The sequence below is a fragment of the Buteo buteo genome, chromosome Z (assembly GCF_964188355.1).
Source record: "Buteo buteo chromosome Z, bButBut1.hap1.1, whole genome shotgun sequence".
Classification (NCBI taxonomy): Eukaryota; Metazoa; Chordata; class Aves; order Accipitriformes; family Accipitridae; genus Buteo; species Buteo buteo.
This window is the reverse complement of record NC_134204.1, coordinates 50,812,078-50,839,403: the sequence shown is the minus strand read 5'-3', so window position 1 is coordinate 50,839,403 and position 27,326 is coordinate 50,812,078. Positions and strand designations below refer to the sequence as shown.

Here is a 27,326-nt window from a genome sequence, read left to right as displayed (position 1 = left end):
AAAGTGAAATGTTCCTCCCTTCTCATTTGCCATGTAGAAAGGGGAAACATGATCTAGAACTTATAACACGTGTGTTCAAATAGGATGTGCATTAAACGCTTTTCATTTGTTTTAGGATTTCTGGCTTAAAAGTAGTGGGGGAATCTTTCTCTCCAGCATTGCACCTACAGTTGGAAGAGAGCTGTGGATCTCGAGAAAATGATGTGAAATTACTCAAAAGAATTGTGGATTATGTAAGTGTCCCCACAGCAATTAAAATATATCATTGCCTTTGAATGTGAATAATGAATGAAGTGCATATGGGTAGGGGGGCTTGTTGGGTAACTTCTTGGAATGTCTTGTAGGAAAGCTGCAAGAAACTCAGGTTTTTTGCTGACTACAGGTCTATATTAAAGACGATCTTCTAACCATTTCTTGCTGCAGATGTTTAGGTCCATTGCACTGGATAAAAATATATGTTGGACCTTTTACTTCAGAAAATAATTATTCCCTATTATGTACTTCAAAACTCAAGTTAAATTTGTGTATAAAACTGTTGCTTAGGAAATTGTCATTATGTTCATAAGAATAAAGGCTATAATTTGTACAGAGTTCTGGTGGCGTATTTTAACCATTTGAGGTCTAGCTTTCTGTAATTTTGCTTGTTTGAGTCCATGAACTTGCTTTTTTGTGTGAAGAATCTCATGTTTTGTATGTAGGATTTTTTCCATCTTCAATACACATTGGTTCTCTTTCTCCCACGTGAAGGAGATAAAGGTTGATGAGGAAGTTTTATATTTCAGGTGGCAGGTAAACAGGACTACACAACAAAAAGAAGCTGAAGTTGATTTCCTTGAAAATATGCTTACATGTGAATTAATAGCCTACTTAATACAGAATTTTTGTCTCATTACTTGGAGATGAAAGCTAAAGAAGCTACACCCTAGCCTGTTCTATGTGTTTGTGCTGTATTAAAATTAAAGATGATTTTGCACAACCTTCAAAACCTCCATCTGGAAAGAACTTGGAGTTATCCTGACACCAAACTCACAGAAGTTAGTTATGTGTATTTGCTGATCAAAAGGACATGCAATCAGAAGTTCTCAGATTGACGACTGCTGTATTTTCTTTATTTGTAGTGCATGGATAGTGGTATTGCATTAACTCAGGCCCGCTATCTGGAGAAGGAAGAAAAATGTCTTCCTCCACCCAGGTTAGTAGAAAGTCAATACATTATTTCATTTTATTGAATATGACTCTCTATTTCTTTTCATACAGTGATGGGGTTGTGTTCAGGAGACTGGATTGAATAGTTGGTCCTGTAAAAAATGGGAAAGGCTCCATTTTGAGGTATATTTTCAGTGACTTACAGGATGCTAATACCCTGAAATAACTGTATCAAAACTACCTGAATCTTAGTGATCAGCATGTTGCCTGTTACCAGACACATTTCCATGAGCTGCATATCTGCAGGTAAAAAAGGTAACAATCAAATTTCTGTGATGTGTAGGGGTGGGGTGGGGAAAGTAGCCTGACCATTTCTGTTTAGCCATAGGTCTTGTTTCTGGTTGAGTTTGAATTCATAAAAATTTCCCTAGAGATAATGATCTTAATGTGTTAAAATCAGTACAAGAAAAGTCTGAAGCTGAAGGCAAGGAGTAAAGTTTACTGTGTATGGTTCTGGTTTTCTTTTTCTAGTATTCGAGTAGTGATAACAGTGGAACAAACAGAACAAGAACTGGACAAAGCTGCATCACTTCTTAAGGAAGCTGTACAGTCTGTTTTGAATTAGACTGCTGTTCTGGATTCCTTTTTACCCAGATTATCAGGAAAAGTGTTTTACAGTGTAGAGTGACTTCAGATATTAAAGTTCTTCCACTGATGGCTTTGAAACCTAACTGAGTAACAAGATTGTTCAGAATGGTACAAATGCAGTGAGGGGAAGAATGCTGAATTTTGGAACTGGTGAATGACAGAGTATACTTGCAATTCAAACTCTAACATTTACTAGCATTCCTTAAAATGGGATATCACTGTTGCATACAGGACTCTTTCGTAAGTTACATCTTAAAGTTTTAAATTTACTTCTTCAAACCCTTAAACATTTTTAAAAATGTATAAGAACATTCAGTTTTCCCCATAAACATCTAAAATGTATAATTTTCTCTGCATATTCTCAGAATGTAGGAACTTCAAATAAATTTCAAGGAATTATTCCCTCCCCTCCACAAAATAATATAGACTGTTTCTAATACTACCAAAACAGAGAAAATAATACATTAAGAGATAATTTTGTGCTATATTATGTCATTTATTACTGAATTATAGGAGGAACTTAAATTCTTTTTTGTTCATATCTTTAACCATTTTTGGAAGCCAGTTTTTAAGAATAACTGGCCAGAGAATTCCATTATCTAAATGGTAAATTCATATTAAGTACTGTTTGCTTCCTGCATTTCATATGTAATTATATGCATGTTTGATATTATGGGTGAGGTTTTTCATACTATTAACTTTAAAACATCGAAACTGAAACCTCTGAATCGTGACACTGGTGTAATTCCGTTATAGTATGTTCAGTCAGGGGCCCTTTGTACCAGACTTGAGGATGAGTCATAAGCAACATGAAGAATGAACCAAGGTTTTGAAACACCAGCTAAATAGTAGCTTAGTCAAACTACTATGAAGCACTAAAATGGTGTGTGCTAAGTTTTATATCTAAACAGCTATACCTTAGAGGGGAAGACTCACAGATAGCTAATAAGAGTTTAGATAGTACAAATACTACTGAAACGCAACTCAATACACGCACATAAAATCCCCATGGAATTGGATAGTAATATTTAGAGGTTATGCTGTCAGGATTTTCAGTAAGCATAGATGGATGCATTACACCAATCAGAGGAAACTGGTAAGGAAGGATGACAGTAAGCTGTACCTCTTTATAAAATAGAAACTATAGCTATGTATTTCAGGATTTTGCTTTAAGAATGCCTGTTTAAAAATTTTATATTCTGTCTGATCTGTATTCTGGGTTGGTTTGTACTTATGTGCCTTTTTGGTTGCTACTACAATGACTATAGGACTATTTTTGAGAAACATCATTGTTTAAATAAAAAGTTAATCATGTTTGATTCAGATTTTTACTTATCATATAATTAGATTTTGTAGCATGATCAACTATATTTTTTTTAATATTCTGCATCAGATGAGCATGAACTTCAGTTCATAGTGGCTGTCTCTGTGCTGGCTTTCAAAACTTCTTACCTGTGTGTATTCAGATAAACCAGCTAAAGTTGTGTTGGGGCACTTTTGTGATTGTTGCTTGACTGTTTGAAATAGTCAAATCATTATCTGTGCAATGTAGAGAAACTTTCATCCCAATGTGAAAGAGTATTCCTATTTCATTAAGACTTACATTTTTCTCTATTAACTATGAGTAAAAGCTTGTGAGAAGCCAACAATTTAAAAGGGCAAAAATGTGGGGAAGGAAGCTGATTCCCGTTTTATAGACTAGAACTGAACTGCAGAACAATCAACTTTCTCAAGAACCTCAGAGATTGTGAGAAATGGAAATTAAAACTTATCGCTATACTTTGAGCTTGTGAGCCATTTTTGGTTTGATAATTGAAACTTGGATATTCAAGTAAACGCAAGCCTTTGCGTATAAGCTGGGAACAAATGAGGTTCTTGGATTCCAGTGCAGCATAAGAAATGGATTTGGAGTTCAAGGTAAACCTGTGAAGGTAAGCAAGTCACCAATTAGCATCGAAATACTAGATTGCAGAATCTATATTCACTTTTTGCATTTTATTTTATGTTGTCTGCAAATGGGGGGATTTTTTTTGTTGCACTTTTGAGAACTAGCAACAATCTTTAGATACATGGGTTTGTTTTGTTGTTTTTGTTTTTCCTTTTTGCTTTAAAATGAAGTGATAACACCTAAATTGGCAGGAAGCAGAGTGAAATTTCTGGCAATTTCAAAACTGACTAAGTGGTTCTGATGAATCAGAAGTTCAAGAATGTTGCTAAGAGATACTATCATCTGAATCATTTGGCAAACACATACCCAGGATTCAAACATTGGTAAAACTGTCTTTGTCCATTTTTGTTGTTTACAAGTGTATAGAAAAGAAGCATTTAGATCACACTAAGCTCAACACCTTATGGTTGATAGCAGTTGAAGTACTGTTACAATGTGTGTTTTACTGCCAGGTCATACACATGATCTATGTGAGAAATTAAGATGCTTATGAGATGTACCTGGCAGAGAGAGATATCCCTGGTCAGTTTAAGCATGTCTAGCCCTCTTCATTTTGGCTTTTTTGATAAATGTCTCTGACGTGGCAAGAAGATGAAGGGAAGGATGGCTCTGGAGAAGAAAGTTGGTTGGGGTAGGGAGGCAGCAGGTGTTTCTGGTTAAAGTTCTGGCATTAAAAAATCAGAAGCTTGTAAAGGTGCTTAAGTTCTCAGTGGTCTAGGCTGATAAATATATGAACATGCCTGTTTTAGTTGCTTTGTGGTTATGTTTGGATGAAGTGGGACTTTTTAATCCATTTCTTCAGATGTGGGAGTGAGGCTGGGGTCTTAGTAAATAAATGGAAAGCTGTTCAGCAGGATGCTGTGAAGTGAATCAAACATGTAAGGGCCTTAACCTGAACTTGGAAGTTTCTATTGAAAGTAAGTATCTGGATTCTTAATTTTAATTCAACTAATTTATGTATTTTGCCCTGCCAAGTATTTGGAACAGAGTATCAGCTAAGTGGAAGCATTAGGTTAATAAATAGTGATCAAAAGTAAGTGTAGTTAATTATTTTTTTTTACTGAAGATTAGTATCTAGTAGTTGAGAAGGAATGCATTTTTAACTATAATAAGGTGGCCATTGATTGAAATTGTCCTGATGAAAGCAATTGCTTGCAGTATGTGGGGACCGAGGTGGACTAGAACAAATTTATACTTCAAAGGTGTTTTGGCTTGAAGAGACATGCTCCCATAATATATATTTTTTTCTTTTTTTTTTAACAGAGATATCTGTTTTCCTTGAATATTTAAAAATAATTGATCGTTATTTGTGTAGGTTCATTGTTTTTATAAGAAAACCTATAGATGCCTTTTCTGTTTATTATAGTAATCATTTTTGGATAGGAGGTAAAATGCATAAGGAGAGTATTAGAAAGAGAGGTATGGCTGAATAACTTTTTTTTTTCCATTTTTGAAATATGATCCCAGTCACTGCACAGAATGGTGTACTGTCTCCTTCCTGTCACTCCATCTGGACTTTATTATTTTAAACAGGGTTGTGGAGTGTTGGCATTTACTGATGTATGAAGTTGCTACCACAAAAGTGTCTTGCATCTTAAGATGACTCAAGAAATGTACATGAGCTGTACATGCTGCTTGAACAGAGGAAATATTTACAACTAATGCAAAGCATTTGTACATTAAGCTGTTTCAGTGTCCTAATAAAAGGAAGTGTCTGGATAACATTTCTTGTGTTTTTGTGTTCTTTGGCAGTTTTCATGCTAATAAGATAATGGACTTACTCTGTCTTGCTGTTGATGGATTTTTTCAGATATTAGTTTCCTGGGAAGTGTGTGCTAGGTCATTGCAAAATGTGCATAATAGAAGTCACATAAACTAATAAATCAGCTGAACTGCGGATAGCTGGAAGTATATCAGGGAAGGATAGTTCTCTACATGACCAATTTCTAGTGCTTAGGTAGCAGATGCTTATGCAAAACTGCTATTGAAAAACTAGACACTGGGCCAGATATGGTTTTGCTGTGACTCAGTGTAGAATTTCTGGTGTATCAACAAACTCTTGAGTCCAGATGAAAAATGCCCCAGCTTTGAAAGACCTTTACAGAAGAAAATACTGCAATTTTGCCTACCATGTTATATGGATAAGATTTCTCTATTTACCCCTGCTATTAAAGGCATTACCACCTGACTTTGCATGCTCTTTGGATAACTGAGCTGGATTTTCCAACAGGGGATCCAGGGTTGGCAAAAAACAGGAAGTATTGGAGTCAGAGGAAAAACTTAAGTAGAACGGGAAATGTATAATCTACTGGTTAACTTATATTTGATGCAGGCCAAAAATGAGAACATTTGGGGGCATTACTAACAGATAGAGATGTGATCATCCTACTCTACTCAGTACTTGTCAGACTGTGCTTGGAGTACTGTGTCCAGTCCTGGTGCCCACAATTCAAGAAAGGCAAGGACAGACTGGACAAGGTCCAAAGGAGGGCCACGAAGATGACCAAAAGGCTGGAGAACTTGCCCTGTGAGGAAAAATTGAAGGATTCAGGTCTCTTCTTCCTGGAGAAGAGAAGGCTCACGGGGGACCTCATCACAGTTTTCCAGTACTTAAAGGGCATCTACAAAGAGGGCAGAGGCTCTCCCTTTACAAGGAGCCGCATGGAGAAGAGAAGGGGCAATAGGCGTAAGTTGGCACCGGGAAAGATTTCGTCTTCACATAAATTTTTTACAGTGAGAAGAACAGTCAGTCACTTTAAAACAACCTCCCCAGGGATGCTGAGTCCCCATCGCAGGAGGTTTTCAAGATGCAGCCCAGCAAGGGTCCTGGGTAATCTCATCTAGGCTCCCTTTCCTACAAAAGGTTGGACCAGACAGTCTTTCGGGGTCCCTTCCAACCTGGGCTGTTGTGTGATTCTGTAGTTCTATGATTATAACTTAAAACAGTAAGTGGCAATAATTTGCACTATTCAACATTGGGTTTCTTTTGGAATAAGCCCTTTGGTGATTACCAAAGAATGTCACAGTAGGTGTTGGGGGTAATGAAAGAGAAAGAATTTAAACTCTGTGCATTACAAGAAGTGCATATTAGACAGATGTTAAAGGGAGAGGATAAAAAAGGTGATGTAACACCAGCACTTCATGATAATCTGAGAGGTGATTTTGACTTCTGTCATCATTTTTCACTGGTTTGGACTCCCTCTGTTCTTTCATATAACAAGATAATGAAATGGCTGTTCTGTACAGTTAATTGCTGAAAGATTAAATATTAACTTGTTTGTTTTAACTTTGTCCAGAATAATATTTTCCTAATAAGCTAGCTTCAGTTGTGTTTATCATGTTTGTACTGAGTAAAGTTTTGCCTTAGTGTCAATGGTGAATGTAAACTTCAGTTACAGAATCTAAACAGACTATGATACCCCTTACCTTTGTATGCAGCCTTTAGGTTTAAAATCTGGGAATATTTAAGTGGCCTTTAAAGTAGCTGATATTATGGAATACTCAGTAGTAACAAAATTCCTATTTATGACTATTCAGATAGAATATTTTTTTGGTGAAAGACTATAAGTCAAATTGTGGTCCATCCTTAGATTTCCATGGTCAAGCTACACACAAAGAATTGCTATCAAACAGTAATAAGCACTTGCAGTAATAAATTTCTTGACTTTTTCATGGATAAAAGAATTACATGGGAGAAGTTAAGCTATAGGCATGATCATATGCAGATTGTTTTACTGAAATATGCTAATTTTCAGACTTTGTTAATAAGCAAATTTTAAATAATTGCTTATACCTAAATTGCTATATTGAGAATAAGAATTTTTAAATGTTTAAGGATTTAAAAAGATCAGAACTTTTAAGTAAGTTGCTCTCTTGTTTCTTGAAGATTTGGCTATCTCCTGCACCTTTGTTTTCCAGTCATCTTCCTGCTTTTCTTCCTTCATTTTCCAGGATAGCTACCAAAAATAAATGCATTGTTGGGTGCTTAAAAATTTAGGTGATGATTCCAGTGAAAATGTAATGACTCAGTTTCAGGCTAGTTCCAGTGCTCATTTCTTCCTTGGTGTGTAGTCCTGGTGAATGCTGTGCAATTTACAATACATGCATATTTGAGGTTTGAAGCCTAAGTTGGAGTCTGTAGAAACGCATAATGACTCAAGTGTCAATGATCACCTCTAAGTACAGAAGGTCAGTTTTGCCATTTTTACTATTTGAAACCATAGAATTAAGTGTTGGTAGGATATCACAGCTGCAGTATCAGACAGGCTGGAGTTACAGGTCAAAAATAGAAACAATTTTTGAATGCTATGAGGTGAAGACAGCAAGATAATGATGTTTTTTACAAAGGTGGAATTTGGTACTATTTGAGGGACCCTGAGTTTGAAAATGAAACATGAAGTGCTCATTAAGTGCTGGTTAAGAGTAATAAGATACAAGAATGCAAAGTGCTGCAGTGGAGCTGCAATGGAGAAAATGGACAGCAGGATCCTAGCTATCTTTAGTAATGAGACTAGGTTACAGAAGTTAATTGTCACCAGAACTGTTGCTCGCCTATCGTTGGTCCACCCAAGTCTGGATGCATTTGATCAACAATGCACATTGGAGAATGGTGAGCTTGGTTCTGAGTACTGGAAATCATTGCGTATCAGAAACTCTGTTTGCAAGAAAAAACAGTGATAGTGACTCACCTCACAGCAAAATTAGATGCAACTGCAAAATCATATAGAAACTAGCAAATGAATGAAGTTATATATACCCTTTGCAACCTGGGAGAAGAGTTCAATGTGTGAATAACGAAGGGAATTATTATGTATCCACACATCTTTCTATAAATACATTTGTTATGCTGGGCTAAGGAAAGCGTTGAAAACAGCTAGCTGAAAAAAAAATAACCTCTTAACAGATTTGAGCAGAGCTAAGAGATGGTATCAAGTGGCAAGGTTTGAACAAGTTTTGGCTACTTCGACCCTTAAAATAAAAAAATAAAAAAAAAAAGTTCAGCATATGTGTACTGCTTTGTCCTCAGAGATTCTTTGTGCAGCCAGCAAGGACAGAAGAAAGATGCAGTAAGCTGACTCATGGGTGAAGGAGTTCTTGTTGTCACAAATGGAAAAATGGCAGCAACATTTGCCTTTAGGGTAGTTTACTGTGGAACTGTTGATGGGCAGCATGAAACTTGCACAATGTCCAATCTGTTTAGCGTTTGAGTATCTTACTTGGTGGGTGAAGGGACTGAGAAAGCCTTTCACTTCCACGACAGGAGTAGCCTCATAAGAGACTTAGGCTGCTAGTACACACCTTTGTGTGTTTGTCTATGATCCCTTAAGGGAGTATTGATGGATTTGAGGAGACAAGTGGAGGAAGAGCATCTTGCTGTGGAAACAGACGCTGTTCTAGCTGCTGTCTCTATTCAATAGAACATAGCCCAAAAGGCCACTGATTAATCTTGCTCTCTTACTCTTCATAGACATCACAGTATTGCTTTTGCTAGGCATTACTGGCAAAGAGAAAAGTTGGAAACATCTGTGTTACAGGTGACACTGGAACAGCAACTTCTAGACTAATGAATAACTTTTAAAGGCTCATGTGTTTGCCCAAAAAAACTAGAGGTGAAAGGGTGTTAATTTTCAGGTTTTCTTGGAAGATCCAGGTGCGGGTCCTATCTTCTCATTATCACTTTTCCTGTGAAATTATCCACTCTTTGACATTATGAAATAGTTCCTGAAGTTCATCCAAGGGCAAGATAGGTTTGTTGTATACAGGAGCATCATGCTGTGCTTCACAACAGTCTCAGGATGTATGACCTCCTTATTACTTGCAGTTCTCTGTCTATTTATTTTTGTAAAGTGTTTTCAGTATGGATTTTTTCCAAGAACTACGTGCAACTGTGGATGTTCCTGAGCAGTAATCAAGGGACATACTTTACCCATGAAGACAGGCTACATGAATTCACACAGAAGTACTTAAATTAACAAACTTGTTTTCTTGGCTGCTGAATAATTGTGTTGATGATGTCTCCCACTTAGAGGCACTCAAGTGTTTAAGCAATATGCTGGACAGCTAGTACAAATATTTTGGTGTGTTCAGCAAAAGTTAATCATTTTCATAAATCCTGCATCCACTTTAAATGTCTCAACTATGCAGGGATGACTGGAATGGAAATATATGTTATTACATTGATGTGGTGTTTATTACTCTTCCCATAGTACAGGCAATTAGGAAAAGTGCTCCGCAGCAAAGGGAATGTTTCCTTTGTTAAAGGAAAATATTTCACTGCTTCTGGTAGTAAAAATGCCTATTTTTTGTATATATGAGAGAGAAAATATGTCTTTTTCTCCCCCTCACTTGTATCTCAAGTTTTTCTTATACCGGTAAATACATACAATACAGATGACCCCCTACGCAAAAACATGTTTAGCACTGAAGACAGTACAGTTAAAACTTCACCTGCCTTTAATAAGCAACTGCTTGCTGAAGACCCTGTTCTGTTTAGAGATCTGTAAAAAGAAGCACATGATCTTGCATGTTATCAACAGCTGAAATTTGTGATTTTGAAGCTGGGCTTCAGGTATGTAGGTTTGCCGAGAAATCTTCAGCAAATTATTCCAGAGGTGTAGCAGGTTGTCAGTTCAGTCACACGGGGGAAGAGAAACTTTTAAAGCTAGTAATGAGATCACATGTTGTTTTCTTCCTATAATTTTACGTGAACATAAATATGGTTTGTGTTTAAATTTTGAAAATAAATGAGTCTATTTAACATTAGCTTTTAATTTGTGTTAAAGTTTATTTTAAAGTATTAATAAATACCAAGTTTTTCATTAGCATGGGAAAATCCTTGAAACACAATATAAGGGAGTGTTTTGACATTTTGAAAGAGAGTTTGACTCTACTGATCTTTGATGTACGAGCGCATGAAATGCAATAATGGAAAGCATTTGACTCATACCTCTGTCATTATCTTTAAAATTCAGATCCTGGATCACTGTTTTGTCTGCCATAAGAGTGCTGCTATCCAGAGTTTACGAAGAGCAACAGGATGCTTTGTGATAGAACTGCATGAAACTATGGTAACTTGCATGGGCTTTTTTATTAGACCAAAACATTTTACTTGTTTCCAGTGTTAGCCAGGTAAGCTTTCTGGTGTTAGTACTACAGAGAGCACTTAAAACATGAAGTATCCCAGGCAAGTTTGGTGCACCACATAACAGTAATACTAACAGTATGTAGAATCCCTACCTCATGGTAGTGGGGAATATTGGTTTCCACTGAAGCCATGGTTTCACTGACTTTGTGCCTTTATTACTGCTAATACTTGCCCCATGAGGAAATTAAACCGGTGACCTTGTTGTGTGCATAAATTATTGGGTTTGATCTGTCCGTACACCCTTTTAGCCAGGTAAACTATATGTAACCCTAATACTGTAGGATTAGAGTATTTTTGTTGATATTCTGATCCTAATCCAGAAACTCTACCTAAGAACAATTGTGTTGAGTATTAATGTTGCTTTTTACCTTCAGAATACAAACGTGTCTAATTCTGACTGGAAGATGTGAACCATCTTAGCCAGCTGGCCAATGCTGAATCTCTAAAGGTCTACCCAGCTTACTTGTTTCCTTTTCCTTGGGTTTTGGCCTGTTGCGTTTATTTATCAGTCTGAGTTAGAATAGCTTTTCACTCAAGCAAGCAAAACTAGGCTTACTTTTATAAGATTCATCAAAAATTACTGAGAATCTTGAAGGAAATGAGGAAATTGGTGTTGAATATTTTGTTGAATCCTGTTGGCTGCTGCATTGGTTGGCTTGAGAACTGTAATATGGGAGGCAACTGTAGTATAAGAACTAGATCAAGAAAGCAGTACTTTCACCCTCAGGCAGGTGGTTGTGTTTTTGACCCAATATAGCTTCTTTAATCATTTAGCTACACAGCAGATCTGAGAAGGCTCCAGATGGAGGCTGAACCTACGACCCCCTGACATAAAAACATCTATGATACCAATTACACCATCTGTTGGTCATAAAACCACATTCTCTATCTTTTCTTGGCTCTTGTGTTATACAAAAGTGAAGGGTGATATTTGGAGCTGTTCTAGTTTATCCATGCGATTTAATGCAGAACATATTTTCACAGAGAGGGAGAACAAAGCACAATAGCAGTAAAGTTCAATTTACATTCTCAGTCAGTGAAAACAAAAATGAAAATAAAAAACAGTTGTCTGACTCATTATTTTTACCCAAACTATGGCTTCAATTGTAGTTTTTTCCCAGTGCTTGTGATTTAAAAAAACCTCAAGAACAACTTCTACCACCACCACCCCAGCTTCTGAGGGCCCTGAATTCAAAGATGTGTAATGGTAAAAATGAAATTATGGCAGCACTGAGGTATACACAGATCACATTAGTAGACAATGTGTGCCTAATACTAACTTTTACACTTATTTAGGGATATGTGTTTAGTGGTAGCATCTGGGAATGTACAGCACCTATCTGAGTGTGGAGTTAAGCTGGAGATTCAACCAGTCCACTGCATGTACCCTCAGAATCCCTCTGGATATAGGTCTCTCCTGTCTGAACTGCCTGCTCAGGCTAATCAAACTGGTATTCTGAAATACTTTATAGACTTTGAAACTGGATCTCAAATTTTGTCCTCCTGTGGGTACAGTAGTTATCCCTAGGTGATTTATTGTTGTCATCAGAAATGACAGTGGAATACTGAGGGCTGGGGTATAAAGAATGATGTACTGAAATATGAAGTGTCATGTATTGGGGATAAAGCTGATAGCACAGGTCCATCAAAGCAAGGAAATGAGAGAAAGTTTGTTACTGGTCCAGAATGGATAACTGAGATGAGGTAAGTTTTACATCTTTTAGGAATATTCTGTTAATACAATAAAAATTTTCTTTGTCTGTAGCATTTGACTGAATTGTAGTTCTAGATAGTAACGGCTGCTTATGGAGGCTATCTTGTTAAATTCAGTGACTGCTCCTGCACATATTGTCTTGCACCACGAACAGTTTGGACACCTTTCTTACCATATGGTGGCATGTTCATCAATAGTAAAAAAGGCGAGAAAGCTACTGCTGGAAACACGCATGACCTATGCATTCTGGCACCATGTTTGATGGTTAGTTCTGTGCTTCATGATCAATAAAGTCCCTACAACACTGCTTTTTAAGAAACTTGTGCTCTAATACTGCTATTTATCTGTCTAACACAAAAATAAATGTCTGCTATATTACATAAGTGGTCTAGATGTACAGTAGGTGGGGGAAATATTTCTTAAGAGAAAGTCCAAAATCACCACATCTTGCTCGTCCTTTTGTGCTTTGGAAGCTGGCCTCCTAGTGTGGAAGCTCAGTGGAAGCTGAAAATGAAGCATTGAATAAACCACAGTTGAGTTTACTGTTAGTACACTGTTGTTTTCTTATTGTTGCTCCATAATTACTTTTTAATAAACCATCTTTTTCTTTATTAAAAATAATAAATAATCCATGCAAATGGAAGGGAAAGAGTTGAAAACTGAAATTGAAAAGTTTCTGTAAAATCTTTGTCATTGGTTAAACTGAGGAAAGTATTTGAGTTTTCTATTCTGATGTATTCCTTTTGTGTACATCTCCATAGGGTTATACCACAGACTTGGCAAGTGTAAATCGCTATGTTGAAGCCAAAAAGAAGAAGAAATAAGTAAGTGCATGCCAATCGGTAGGATAGATAAAGTGACAAAAGCACAATTCAGATATATTTTTCTTCTGCCAGCAGAACAATTGAGCATACTGTCACCAGAACCTTTATCCTTGGTTAATACTAACATGTCCCTTAAAGCGATTTTCACGATTTGTGATAGAATCTATACTCTGAAAAATAATACTGACTATAACTTATAACAAAAAAATTATGGCTATATTTTCTAAGTCCTTAGTTCCATCTCAACTTCATTGAATTCATCTTCATAAACAAATTTGGATACTTCAGTGTTTGTTCATGTCAGTGAAAAACACTTGTTTGTCCTGGTAGAATTTAATATTTCCTCGTGGTCATAGGGGGTTTTTTTAATACTTTATGTATTAACAATAATACCCATCTTGCTTTTTTTTAAAAAAAATTATCTTGGAAAGGATCTCAAAAGGCCCTGTAATCTGTTCAGAAGCAGAATCAAGTACGTATCAATAGTTGGTGGTAGAGTCTAGTCTTTCTGATACTAGAAAACTTCCACTGAACACAGTTAATAAAAGACTAACCATACTGGATCAAGGTCTGTCTGCCCAGGGACTTGTTATCAGGTTGCTGTTTACAGCAGACTGGAGAACACCTGTAGGAAAGACAGCTTTACCTCAGTTAAGAGTATCCTTTCTGTTTCTTAAGATCTTGATGACCTTAAACATGCAAAAGGACTCAACACCAGACAACTTTAATAGTCAAATCCTGTGGTGCTGGTGTCATTTACTTAATGTCACTATAAATAATGCAAAATACATTTCACTATCTGAAATATCCTTCTTGTAGTTCCTACCATGTTTGGAAACATTGTATATTGTATATTAAGGTGTGCTCTTATGCTTCTACGTCACTTTTTAGCTCTCAGTATGTTAGAAGTAACGCAAGTAAAGTTTGGCAGAGAAAACTTCACTGCTTGAGTAGAGAGGATGGAATTTTTTTTTTTGCGTAGATGAAGGCCAGTCTTCTGAAGCACAGACTGAAAGTCACAGTAGTATGAGTTTTCATATCCTGATCCAAGATGCAGGTTTTATTTCTCATACTGTCACAATTTCTATGAAATTTTGGTCAGTCGCCCATAATTTTAGTTTCTTCACCCCTAAAAAGCTGTTAACAGTTTCTTTAACTTTGGGTTGCATATATTCATGTTTCTATAAGACTTTGAAAACCTCTGAACCAGTAAGTTGTGTAGTACAAAGTATTTATTATGAGGCAAATCTCTATTTTCAAGTCTTGTGTCTTCTACCTCTGTGCTGTGTAATTTACAGTAAAGTTTTAGATCTCTTTGGGGAAAAAACTGATTCATCAGAACTACTTCATAACTTCTGACAGACCTGTCTAAATGTCAAATTATAGCAACATTGATAGTAAAACTTTAAATATGGCAGGTTGTGAAGTTTACGGTTATCAGTGTATGTGTTTTGGACAGAAAAGTCTCACCTAAGGTTTAATAAGACCAAATAAAGCTAGATGGAATAAAACTGGTAGAATTACATTGTATAAATGTTAATGTAAATATAGTCTTCACAGTGGAAAACAGTGAAAGATGACCTGATAAACAGATATGTATTGGAAATTATTTTGCTAATTGGCTGTGCATTTTTCTCTAAGTTTAGTGCCATCAGATTGCACCAAGCATTCCTATATATGGTAGTCCTAAAAAATGTTAACTGTAATGTTTAATCCCTTTGTTGGAAGGTATGCATGTTTTTGTTTATATAGAAGTTAGTTATATTACTTTTGTTAGGCAAGTCTGATTAAAATTTGCCAAGAAGGTTGTAGAATAGTTCCCATGTGGTTACTAAGTTTCTTTTTATAACATTTCAGATTTTATTGTTTCCATAAGTTTTCAACTTCATTCAGTCCTTTGTTTCAAGTCTTCCCAACAAATTTTAGTTATGATTGTTCAAATCTTCTTTGTAATACATTGCATCAGATTTTAAAGCAAATGCTGACAGCAGCAGTATTATACCCTGCATACCAAGCGGATACCACATGGTTTGAATAACAGGCACCCCCGCTGAGTGTGGATCAAATCAAAATCCTTGCATAGTCATGTAAAATGCACTGATAGAAATCTGTCTTTAAGTCTGCTTTTTGATTTAAAAATGGATCTTTTAGAGTTTATCCTGCCACTGATGCACGTATGTGATTCCCACTAATGCTAATGAAAGTTGAAAAAGCTATGGCTTCAAGTAGTCCTAGAAGTCACCTTGAGCTTATATAGCACTAAATAAACACAATGAACCCCATGGAGTTTACTGTAGATAATAGGAATGCTAACTTTAAGATCTTAAACATCACAGTCCTTTGGCATTATTATCAATGCTAAAGACGAGATTTTTTTTTTTTTTAAATTAGGCTTTGGCCTGGAAATCTTAGCAACAGTTGATTCTTTTCTGCTACTTAAAATGTTGAAGGTATAAACTAAAAGTAAGCAGCAAAAGTTAAATTTCCAAAAGTAGCATTAGCATTAACACAGTCATGTTGCATATGAGGACTATATTTATGTTTTGGCTAAATTTTTGTTGGAATTTTATTGCCTGAGAATACAATAACAGATAACTTTATGAAATTGCAAATGTAAACAGAAACTGGAAGTAGGATGAATATATAGGCAGAACTGTGTTTTAAGTTGTCTTCTCCTTATTGCACTGTTGAGTCGTCTTTGTTTTACTTTAAGGGCATTGTTTCCAAAGAATTTAAACAAAAAGGAACACAATTGTGGGTTTGGGATACTGGTGGTTGGTTGCATTAGAAATCTTGTAAGGTTCTTTCAATAATATACACACATCAGTATAAAACCATGTCTGTGGTACATCAGTAATAAAATACACATATACCCAGTATACAGTCTCCATATTCTAGGAACTCAAGCTCTTTTTAATGAAGAAAATTCCTCAGTGGGGTTAGCATCCATGGCAAGCTGTAGTTTGCAGATTCAGCCCTACTGGCAACAGCTCTGCTGAAAAAAAAATTCCAGTTTTCCCCCCCATTTTACAGTGGAAAAAATTATTTCTCATGGTTCCTTCCACCCAGATGTATTTATTTAGTTGTTTTTATTTGTAGTGCCATGTGTGGCTCAAGCCGTCTGCTCCATTCAGGCTCATTTCAGTGTGAGCAGCCCTGTACGCTGTAAGTTACTAGATAACAAAAGTCTCCTGATTCCTTTCCTACCCTTTCAAAAGTACAATTATCTATGCTGTCTTTTTGTCCCTCCTGTTGAATTAAAAGCTATGCAACTGTAGAAATGCAAAGTTTAAATAGATCACCTTTGTATGTTTTATGTTACAGACTAAACAGCAGCTTTTCTGCCGAATCAGTCTATGCCTTCTTGTTTGACTTAACTGCTGTTAAATACGGAGTACTTCAGAACCAACTACACAGAGAAATAATATTGTCTTCCATTGTCTTTGCTTTTCCTATTATCCACAACTTACAGGCAAGAGAAAAAGTGCCGTTCAGACTTTCCCCACTTATCCTTGACATTCTCAGAGGGCTTCAGCTCAGAGTTGGAAATGAACTGTCCTGTTTCTCCACTTCCAATTTTATTTAGCTGGATTGATTCCTGTGCTGCTTAGTAGTTCCTGAAAACCTGACAGAGGACAGTAGTGCTCAGGATCCGAGTTTTGCTGGGCCAGCATTGCATAACGTTAGCTGTTGCACAAGGCAGCAGCTGGCACATGCTGGGGCCTTTTAGATGAACTCTTCTCCACAAAAATGACACTGGTGTCTCAGAGAGATCATCAAGTCTATGCAATGGCTCAGAGCATCTGAGTCTAATTTAACTGTGCTATTTAATTTAATTACAGATTTGTTGCAAGAAGTTGACTGCTGCTGCTGCTATGGTTGGTTGGGAAAGAAAGATATCAGGAAGTATTCATTTAAGAGGCTTTCACGTAGGGCAGGTAGACGCTTGTGTAGCGCCACAGCTGATGTTACGCAAGTGAGATAAACCTCCATCAAAACCCGTGGCTCAGCAACTTCTGAACAACATAGGAACCAAAGCATGTTTTCTCTCCTGTTTGACCTTGTTCATGTTACAGCTGTTAGGGGACAACAGTAACAACTGATCTGATAATCCATCCTTGCCTCTTTGCTCAAAGTGGGGAATGCTGACTGATGCCAGACAAGGGGTACTGATCCCTGTAAGCAGAGCCTCAGATCAGGCAGAAATTCAGTTGCATAAATGGGAGTCAAACCAGGAAGCATATTCTCATGATTCCTTAAGTGAAACAGGACACTGTGCCACCAGAGTAGCTGACCAGGTACAAAAATGTTGATTCCCTAATAAAAGGTGAAACAATTCACTTGCCTTCAGTCCCTTTTCTTCTCCCTGTGTTGTGTATGGAGATAAGACTTTTTCATTCAGGAGAGTTATCTAATCTGCCCCTAGGTTGAGGCAATTACCTACCTCCCTTGGCAGATCAGACTGAGCTTGCAATTTAAACCTAAGACATAACATGAATCACTTCTAATTATTGCTAGTCTCCAATCTTCTTGTGTCTCTTCTGTGAATGAAAGACATCAAATGTAAAAGGGATGATAATAAGATCTTGAAGAGAAAAATATATTTAGATAAGGTTTTCCTACTTGTAGAAGTTAAAGAACTTAACTACACAGAAGAGATGGGATAATTAGATATTTTAAAATGCACTTTAGTAAAAACAAAGAAGTCCTAGAAGAGGAACAGAAAAGGCACAGAATCCTTTTTGTAGTTGTGTAGTGAATAACTGTTCACATTGTTCCAATTCCAGTAAAGGGAATTAGAAGAGGTAGAGAATATCTTTAACTGAAGTATTTCACTTTCCTATTTTTTGTAAAGTATGTGTTTATGGGACTGGTGCACAGACAAAAAAGAAGGTGAAACAATGAAGGAAAAACTGCTATATAACAGGTAGTAGGACTGCAAGATCAAAACCATTTGATAACCGATTCAGACACAGTGCAAACTTGTAATTGTATATAACAAAAAAGTCTATTTTAAAATAATTTTACTTGCTAGCACTATGCTGCTTTTAATAGAAGAGAACCTTAACGACCCATGTGGGAGTTGGGGACCCAGTTGTTTTCTTTCCAGCTGATTGGCTTTGCAAATCTCTCTGGGGAAAAAAGGTTTTATGCCGTCTTTAAAATGTTTCAAAAATAGAATCCAACTTAATCACTTCATCTTCTGTGTACTTCGGCGTGAAGTCCCTGTTATCGATACTGTTGACTAGTTTTGTGTGTGTGTGTAAGCAGCTTTATTCATGCTTGTACATCTGTTCAAGTCCATGTCACTCTCTCAGGTTCCCATTCTCTAAGCACAGTGGTCTGTGAATGTGGTAGAGTACACTGTTAGCTTATGGTATCCCAAATAATTTAATATTCATCAGTATGCTGGGTTTTCTTTTCATAAGTCTTAAAGTTCAGACTGTGGGTGAGGGAAAGGAAAAATGTGGCAGACTGTCCTCCTCAGTGTTGTGGACCAAAGGGAAAACACTGGGGAATGTATACTGAGAGCCAACAGCACTCCTCTGCTCCACACCACAGAACACAGCAGCACCGAATGGATTTTAGTTGTATTCATGTTCCCATTACTGTTTGTGTGTTGTCTTTGAAGTTCTTTCCATGGTTGCTCTTGCTCCCTTATGCATGTATGCCATATGTACCCTCGAGTTTGGGGGGAGAAGAGGGAAGGAGAGGAATTTCCTTTTACCACATGACTGATCCCTAGTGCAGGATTGCAATGTATTTAGCCTGCCTCTGCTAGACTGAGTCTGTTGTCCGTTTGGGGAGTGTTTTGTGACTGCAAAGGCAGAGGAACTGCAAGAAACTTCATGTCTGTAGCATAAGAAATAATAGTTTGTGCTGACTGCTTCCAGTTTTCTCCCAGATTTTACCTCTTTCTCAAGTATATAAATCTTTTTTTTTTTTTTTTTTTTTTACATCCAAGGCATTCTTTGATGCACTTTTGACAAGCTTGTAATGAGATGTCTCCCATCTGGAGTACTGTTAAGTGCTCTTGGGAACAGAGCATACAACTTCTGATTCCTATTTGTGGCCCTGTACCCCTGCGTGCCAATGTTGAAGACTGCCTGTTCTCTAGCCAAGGCTAGCTTTAAAAACCAAACCAAAACAACAACAAAACCCCAGTCCAAAACAAAACAAAAACCCAAACCACACCAAACAAAAAAAATCCTCACCTTCTCTTCCTTCCCCTCTCCCAACTTGCCCCACAATTGTCCTTTAGACACTGATGTGTACATCAAGGCTCTCAAAAGAGCATTCTCTGTAGTCAATATCCCTTGGGTGCTGACTTTTAAACTCTTGCTTCAGTTCAGTGTTTGTCTGACACCGTCATGTCCAGATGATGACCTTTCAAAATAAAACAATGTGCGGTTTTGTGGTGACTTGCAAAGATCGGATGTATTTTAAAATTGAGCTGTATTTTTATGCTGCATAATATACCAGTCTCTGGTGTCTAGATCCACTGCTGGTGGTGTGTCTGCCTCAGTGAGAGGATGCTGGATTTTTGGTGTTGTCTTGTGAACTGCAGTACTTAACATAGTATCCTAGTACTGAAATCTTGGGTAATGGATTTATAGTTCTGTATGAACTCAGCAAGTAACTTACGGTGTTAAGGGCACATTTTTTTACTTTGAAATCCATCAAATGTCTGAATGTTGCCACTCCAGCTTGACACCTAGAACTTGTTGTGGAGTTTACATAAGCTGAATAGTTACAATTGTAATTGTTCACGGTATTTACAAAACTGTAGCATTCTAGTGCCATGGCGATGGTTGACATAAACAACTAAAATAAATACACGTAAGTATTTCAGTACAAGTAACAACAAACAATAATGAAAATTGCATGAAAAAAAGAATCTTAGTTTTATTTTTTGGAGTATGAGAGACTAAATGCCAAGATCATTATTTACTGTAATCATAAAAATTTCAAGGATTAGTTGAGCTCTAGATTAAATTCAGACATTCATGTTCTTGTTTAATTTGTATAATGGAAACCTAAATCCAATTCTCTATTCGGATTCTGATCTTCAGTAAGTCATTCTCTAATTGTTTTACCTGTAGGAATAAAGGATAGAGAAGAGAGATGCAGCTTTCTTCCCCCTGTCAGTTTTTATGACTGAGACAATTGAGAAGGCATCGGTCTGAAGACACTGCATGTTGTTCAGATCACCAGGTGAGTATGATTTTACAAGTTAGGGGAATTGGCTCTATTTTTGTGAGTGTTGTCTGCATCTGAACTTAAGAAATAAATGAAAAGCTGTGTTTATTGTTTCCTGTGGTTCTAGGGATGAGAAATACCTTTGTTGATCTTCTTTTAAAAAGAGTGTTGATGATATGAATACTTGTCAGATCTGCTTGTTCTGTAGTGGGCCGGCTTCTGTGGCAATACTGCTTGATGTGTAGAGCTAGAAGCAAAGCAAGAAGGGAGATGAATCCTGAGCCCACTTAGAAATGGGCTTTACCTTCTGGCAGTAGAAATTCCTTCAAAATATTTATTGTGGCTATTTTAATATACATATATGTATCTCAGTGTTATGTATATTTAAAGCATAATAAATAATGGTCTAAAAGTGTGGATCAAAACCTGATACTATTTTGCTTCCAGAGAAGGAAAAGGTTTTCTGATGAGTGTTTCTAACTCGTTTTTTATTTTGATAGCTACGAGTTTCATTTAAAAAAAAACACAATCAGAAACGTGCAGGTAGACAGTGAACACACAGTTCTTTCAGTGGCTGCTCCAAAACTATTTTTGGTTTTATTCAGTGATTCACTAACTGTCACAGGGTGACCAGTCTCTTAGACTTCCTACACCTTGCTCAGTGCCTGAGACACACAGCTGGGTTTCCCGTTGTGCCTTCTCACTTCCATCCCCCCGAGACTATCACCTTTGTTTACATACAATGGCACAGCTTCAGTAAGAGGGGTAGAGTGTGTCCTCATCTGCAGAGTGTCTTGTGGCCAAATCACTCCCTGAGGGCCTAGATGTTGAGAAAGGTTAAGAGCCCACCTCTTCAAATGTTAGGCTGGTATTTGCTGAACCAATGCATAACATTGAGTACTGTCACCACAGTTTCCTTCCAAGCTGTGCTTTTCAGAAGACAGTGACTAAAACAGTTTGAGTGGTCAGAATCAGGCACAGGTTGTCAAGAGCCTCAAGCATTGTGCCAGGAAAGTTTCTGGACCTCAGCGGAACTGGGCATTTGGTCGCTATGGCTGGGGCAGTTCTGGTGATGTATAAATGTCCGGGTGTGCAAGGAACATGTACACCAAATGGGAGACAGATAATGAGATGTTCAAGATTAAACAGGTACATTATTGGGTTACAAATTTGGACTTGGGTGTCTGAAGCCTGTCTGAATCCTATTTTAGATGCCTAAATCCTTTTTTCAGTTTTGGCCCATAGCAGAATTCTCTGGGACATACTTTACCATTGTAGAAGAAAGCCCAAAAGTTGATCTTGCAAATGTGAAGCATGTAGATAATACTTGCAATAATGTTTTCTGCACTGCTTTCATCACAGGAATAGAAAGATTAGGTGTGGAATGAATGTTTTGAATAAAGATAGTACACCAATTAAAACTTATCTAAGCTTGCAGAATGATTATAGGAACACTAAGACCTTCAAGTTTGCACCACATCTGATCTTGCACATTCTTTAAAGTTACTTTTGTTATATTTATTATGAAAGCAGACACACATGGCAAAGGGAATCCATCCAAATTCTGTCAGGGTTTTCCAAGCAAGTTCAGGCTGAATTCCAGCTTTGCCCATTGCTCTCAACCACTCCAGTCAGGCACGTACCATATGGTCATGCAAACAAATACATGCACAGCTTTTTCTTTGTCAAATAGTGACAAAACAGTTTGGGACCATATGCTGCAGGACACAAGTGAGCACTCTAATGGCTTACCCGAGTTGGGTGAACCAACTCATAAGATATGTGCAGTTGTCCATCCTTCTTTGGCTGCTGTGCATATTTTTCTACAACAGAGAGCAAGAATTTGTAGTGTGGTTTCTTCACTGTACTGACCTCACCTTGGTCCTGCCAAGTGATTCTCCCTGCAAATATGAAATATGAAATGGCAGTTTTTGTGGTCAGTGACAAAATCATTTGTGTTTATGAAGGAGACTTAAATTCTCACTAGCTAACTTGGTCTAGTCATTTAGCCTTCATAACGTAACTGGTTTCCCCTGCTAAGTCAGAAAAATAATTCACAACTGAAGTTTCTATCAAATGCCAATTTATTCCCAAATGCAAAAATCATTTGGATCCATATACTAGCAATTTTGTGAGATTTTTTTGAAAGCATCGGAAAAAAAGCAAAATATTGTTTCTTGGGAGGATTATGCAAACTGTAGACTAATTTATGCAAGCAGTTTTATCCCCTATTATGTGTGGAAGGTAAGAAAGTCAGCTGAACAGTCATAAGCTCCAGAGAAACATAAACTTAGAGCTTGTAAGGTTTTAGGCAGGTAACTGCTACAGGTTTTAAGCAATTTAACTTTGTTGTAAAAGTCATGGCAATGTCTTAGCACTGAGTTCATCTATTCCCCTGCATTAGAAAACTAATCCCATCATGTAATAAGAAGTGTGCTTATCATCACAACTAAGCAGCAGGTATTGCCAGAATTGTGGCAAAATAAAAATGGGGAAGAGGAGAAGGAATACATTCAACTGCAGGCCTAGTTATATTTGGGTTTTTTTTCTTTCCTTTCTGCACCCCTCTCATGTAATTGTCTGAAGGAGGTGCAGTATCATGTAACTGGGATGTAACAAACATGGTGGCTACTTATAACCAGTGGCAAGTAACAGCTTTATTTTGGAGAGGAGCAGAAGCACATATAGTCTTTTTGTTATCCTCAGCTCATGTGCTGCATATGCTTCCTGTATCAGGTTATGTGGCTATCTGATCTTGCCCATTTCCCCAGAGATCAAGGCTTTGTTCAGGTCTGTAGATGATATTTATGAAGAGCGAGAAGAAGTCATCCAGATACCTACAGATCTGTTAGTTGGGCCTCAGGAATTTATAAAGCTCTGGAACAGAGTTTGGAAGAAAAAATAACATCATGAAAATTACTAGAATAAAACTTATTTACTAGACAGATATCATGTCAGGTGACGTTAATAGCTTCCTTTTGGTGATTTTCAAAACAAAGGACCTACTGGATCTCATTCATCTGGACTTGAGTTGAACATTTGATATACCTCCATAGGGGAAGTTAGGGGTTAAGATGGAGCTTATTGCGATTCCTAGATAGACCGTAAGGTGGATGATAAGCTGGCAGAAGAGAGGAAAATGAGAAATTTTGAATTGCAAACTGTTAGGTGGAGGGATGCTCTTCACTATTTATCTGTGATGTTTAATATAGGTTTAATGTATTCACAAAAGCCTTAAGACACATTATCAATGTGCAGCCAAAATTTTTTGCTGATGCACAGCCAAGAGGTATTCTTGATAAAAGATGGAGCAGGATATCTTACAGACAGAACTGGTCTTGATGACTTGAGATAAAAAAAAAGGGGGGGGGATGGGGGGGGAGAGAGATTTGTGAGGGCAGACACATAGAATTTTAATGCAGTTCTCTGCTGTTAGGTATACACTGGAAACGATAAAGAAAGAGAGGATGTAGATTTTCTAACACATCACAGAATATCTGTAATTGGAAAGGTACTGGAATCATCAGGATGTATCAGTCTTTGCAGCACAAAAGGAAATTTGGGGTGCTCCAGTAGAGAAAGCATCTCCAATACTATGCCGAGCTCAAGCCACTCATCTTCAGAAAGATTAAATCGGACTGCCAAAAATACAGGGGGATGGGGGAATAGGCAGAGTGGCAGTAAAAAGGGTTAGGGTGATCAAGGAATGCAGAACTGATAATTTCAGAGAAAATTTAAACATTTACACTTTTTTAGTGTAACAAAATAAAGATTGGGGTGTGATTCTGGTCATTTTATACCACAAAGAGGGGAAGTGGGAAGCTCTTTATGTGAAAGGATAATAGTGACACAAGAGATAAGGAGCATAAACTGGTCATGAATACATAAAGGCTGGAATTTAGGAGTAGGTTTCTAACCATCAAAGAGGCAAGGTCTGGAGCAGCCTTTAATCTGAAGAGTGGAGCTTATAAAAAAGTTCCTCACTACTTTTACATTAGGTTTCATATGTTTATGAAAGGGATTATAAAATGTGTTGTTGTGATGGCAAGGAACTGAATTCAGTCAGTCCTACATTCCTGCTGAAGTGGGATCAGGACCTCCCTTTGTCATTCTTAGGTGCCAGAAGAATTTTCAAGATGGAGCTGGAGACCTGAGAAGAAAGAAACGGGGTGCAAAAGTGGGAAGAAAGAATACGTTACAGCGTTTGCCTTTGTTTGCAATAAGAAATAAATTTAATGGAAAATGAATTTGACTGAAACAGTTGTGAATTTAGAGCTTGATTGGGGAAGACCTTAAAGGGGTTTGTAAGTATTCAGCGCTACTCAGCATCAAATCTCCAGAAACAAAGTCTAAAACAATAAGAATGTTGTATTTACAGAGAAGATATCTGATTAAATTCGCTGCTTAATTATAACTTTAAAAATATGCAAATATTCAGGTGCTGCTGTGTTCTTGGAGTTTCTGTGACATAGTTAACAGATGCCTGCTCACAGTTCTGCATTATATTAGACTGCTCATTTCTCTGACCTGCAAAAAATAAAAACTAAAGAGGATTTTGAAAAGCATATTTAAATTGTGCTCAGAACGCCTTTCCTTCTGGTAGCAAATAACTCTGAAATCTTTTAAAGCTTTACTGGGAGCAGAATAATTTTCTGCCTGTTAAAGACAGAAAGCAAAATTTACTTTTGGCACCCTAACGGGAGAGAGAACGACAGACCGCGGAGAGGACCATCCCAGGGGTGGTGGTGGTGGTCCTTGCCTCTTGGAGTAGGCGCTGCTGCGGGGCTGACGCCCCTCGACGTTTTGGGGGCAGGAGTAACCGTGTTCAATCCCTTCCTGCTGCGGGGGTGCAGAAAGGCGTCAAATGTGCAGCGAGGAGGAAGGAGGCGAAGGAGAGAAGCAGCAGCGGTTTTGGCCGACGTGCCCCCCGCCCGCCTTATTTTTGTCTTATTGGGGATTTTTCTGAGGAAGCTTGAAGGATCCTGAGGCTTCTGGCGCCAGGACTCCCCCTTCAGAGGGGGGGCGGGGGGGGGCAAGCCTGCCGGCTCCTGGGAGTCGTCGAGCCCGCCCCTGTGCGGAGGGAAAGGCGGCTGCGGGCTCCCCCGGTCGGGTCGGCTCGGGACGGCGGGGGCTGCCCCCGGCAGAGGGTGCCGGAGCGCAGGGACTGTCCGTGCCCCCTCCGCCCCTCGGCGCCTCTCCCCTCCCCTGTGTCGGGTTTGTCCCGGGTGACGTTGGGATGCTGGGGAAGGAGGAGGAGGAGGAGGAGGGAGGGGAAAGGCGCGCGGCTTCCTCCGCCCCCAGTCGGGGACACTCCGTTAGCGGGAGCGCAGGGCCGGGGCGGCGGTGCCGAGGAGAAGTTTGCGGCAGCGCCGAGCCCCCCCCGCCCCCTCCCCGGCAGCGGCAGCGGACCCCGCTCCGCCCTCAGGCGCTGCTAGCCCGCGGGCTCTCTGCCGCGGCGGCCGGCCGGCCGGCCAGCATGGTCCCCGCGGCGGCGGCGGGGCGGCGGGGAGCGGCGGGGCGGCGGGGGGCGGCGGGCCGCCTCCTGGCCCTGCTGGCGGCCGCCTCGCTCCTCCGCCTCCGCGCGGCAGGTAAGGAGCGGGACCCCCGGCCGGAGGGGAGGGTGCTGCTGCTTTTGGGGAAGGGGAGAGGGGAGGCACGGAAAGCGGCGCCCGTCTCTGGGAGGGTTGCGCGAATCCGTTGGGAACCGGCGGAGCCGCCAGCATCCCCAGCCGGCCGTTGATGTCGCTTACTCTTTCTTTCTCTCTTTCTCTCTCTTTCTCTCTTTCTCTCTCTCTCTTTCTTTCTTTCTTCCTTTCTTCCTTTCTTTGTTTTTCGGTGGGTTTTGGTTTGGGTTTTTTTTTGGTTCTTCTTGGCAAAATGGAAACCTGATGTTGCGCTTTTTTTTTTTTTTTTTTTTTTTTACGAGGGGGCGGGGGTTGGCAGGAGGCGAGGGCAGCGGTGGCGGCGCTGAGGAGGGCTCGCTAAAACTTTTTCCCGAGCGCATCCCGGCGCCCCGGCCCCGCTCGGGCGGCGGGCGCTTCGTGCCTCTAGCCCCGACCGCTTCAGCGCACCGACGCTGACGGGTGTCGACTGGGGGGGGAGGCGGGGGGGGGGAGGGGGGAGAAAGAAGGAGAAAACAAAGGAGAAGTTCGGGGTTTCGTTGTTGCCGAGGGTGGATGGCAACGAGTGGAGCCTCCTCCTTCACTCCGCCCGCCCTCCAGCCCTCCCCTCGGAGTGGTTATAATAACTTGTTATTATTTGGGCCGTTGAGTGTTGCCAGAATCTCAGCGGGAACCAGGAGCGGGGGGAGGGGGGGATTAAAGTGGAGTGGGCGAGGGGGCAGCCGCTGTGCTTGCAGCTGATGGAGGCTCGGCGGGGTCTCTTTTCTGTGTGTTTTTGAGCTTCAGAGAGTCCCACTTCATCCGTGTACCTGGCCGACCCTCGGGCACCGAGGAGGTCAGCCTTTGGGCTGAGGAAACACTAGGACTCGGTTCAGCGAGCTCCGTGATTGCTTTTAGGGCTGAATAAACTGTCCCGATTAACATCTGACCTTGTGCCGTGGCAGCGCGGCTGCTGAACGGTTGCCAGTTGGTACGGCATCTCCGAGGCGAACGCCGTGATTTATAGGGACCTTAGGGAGCGTGTGGGGTTGGAGAGCCGCGATGGTGTAAGAGTTACAGTTCTTGTAAAAGAAGCTGCAAA

General features: G+C 39.2%; 2 protein-coding genes across 7 annotated transcripts in view; both read left to right on the top strand.

Annotated features, from left to right (window-relative positions):
• Positions 1-25,171, top strand: part of SPTLC1 (serine palmitoyltransferase long chain base subunit 1) — a 58,385-nt gene extending 33,214 nt beyond the window's left edge. Inside the window, exons 13-18 of one of the 6 annotated variants that reach the window (XR_012649033.1) lie at positions 116-233; positions 1,119-1,192; positions 10,714-10,809; positions 13,362-13,424; positions 20,528-20,639; positions 24,741-25,171. Coding sequence is in view for 2 of the 6 variants with exons in the window: in XM_075020907.1 (XP_074877008.1) it covers positions 116-233; positions 1,119-1,192; positions 1,678-1,771 (286 nt within the window). In the remaining 4 variants the exon portion in view is untranslated. Of the gene's footprint in view, positions 1-115; positions 234-1,118; positions 1,193-1,257; positions 1,462-1,677; positions 3,120-10,713; positions 10,810-13,361; positions 13,425-16,523; positions 16,590-20,527; positions 20,640-24,740 lie in introns of those variants that run through there. The other 5 variants (XR_012649034.1, XR_012649035.1, XM_075020908.1 and 2 more) reach the window with 5 other exon arrangements.
• A 749-nt stretch (positions 25,172-25,920) lies between these two features.
• ROR2 (receptor tyrosine kinase like orphan receptor 2) overlaps positions 25,921-27,326 on the top strand; it is a 156,162-nt gene continuing 154,756 nt past the window's right edge. The window contains exon 1 of the mRNA XM_075020136.1: positions 25,921-26,212. Coding sequence (XP_074876237.1) covers positions 26,101-26,212 — 112 coding nt within the window. The 5' untranslated portion in view covers positions 25,921-26,100. The remainder of the gene's footprint in view (positions 26,213-27,326) is intronic.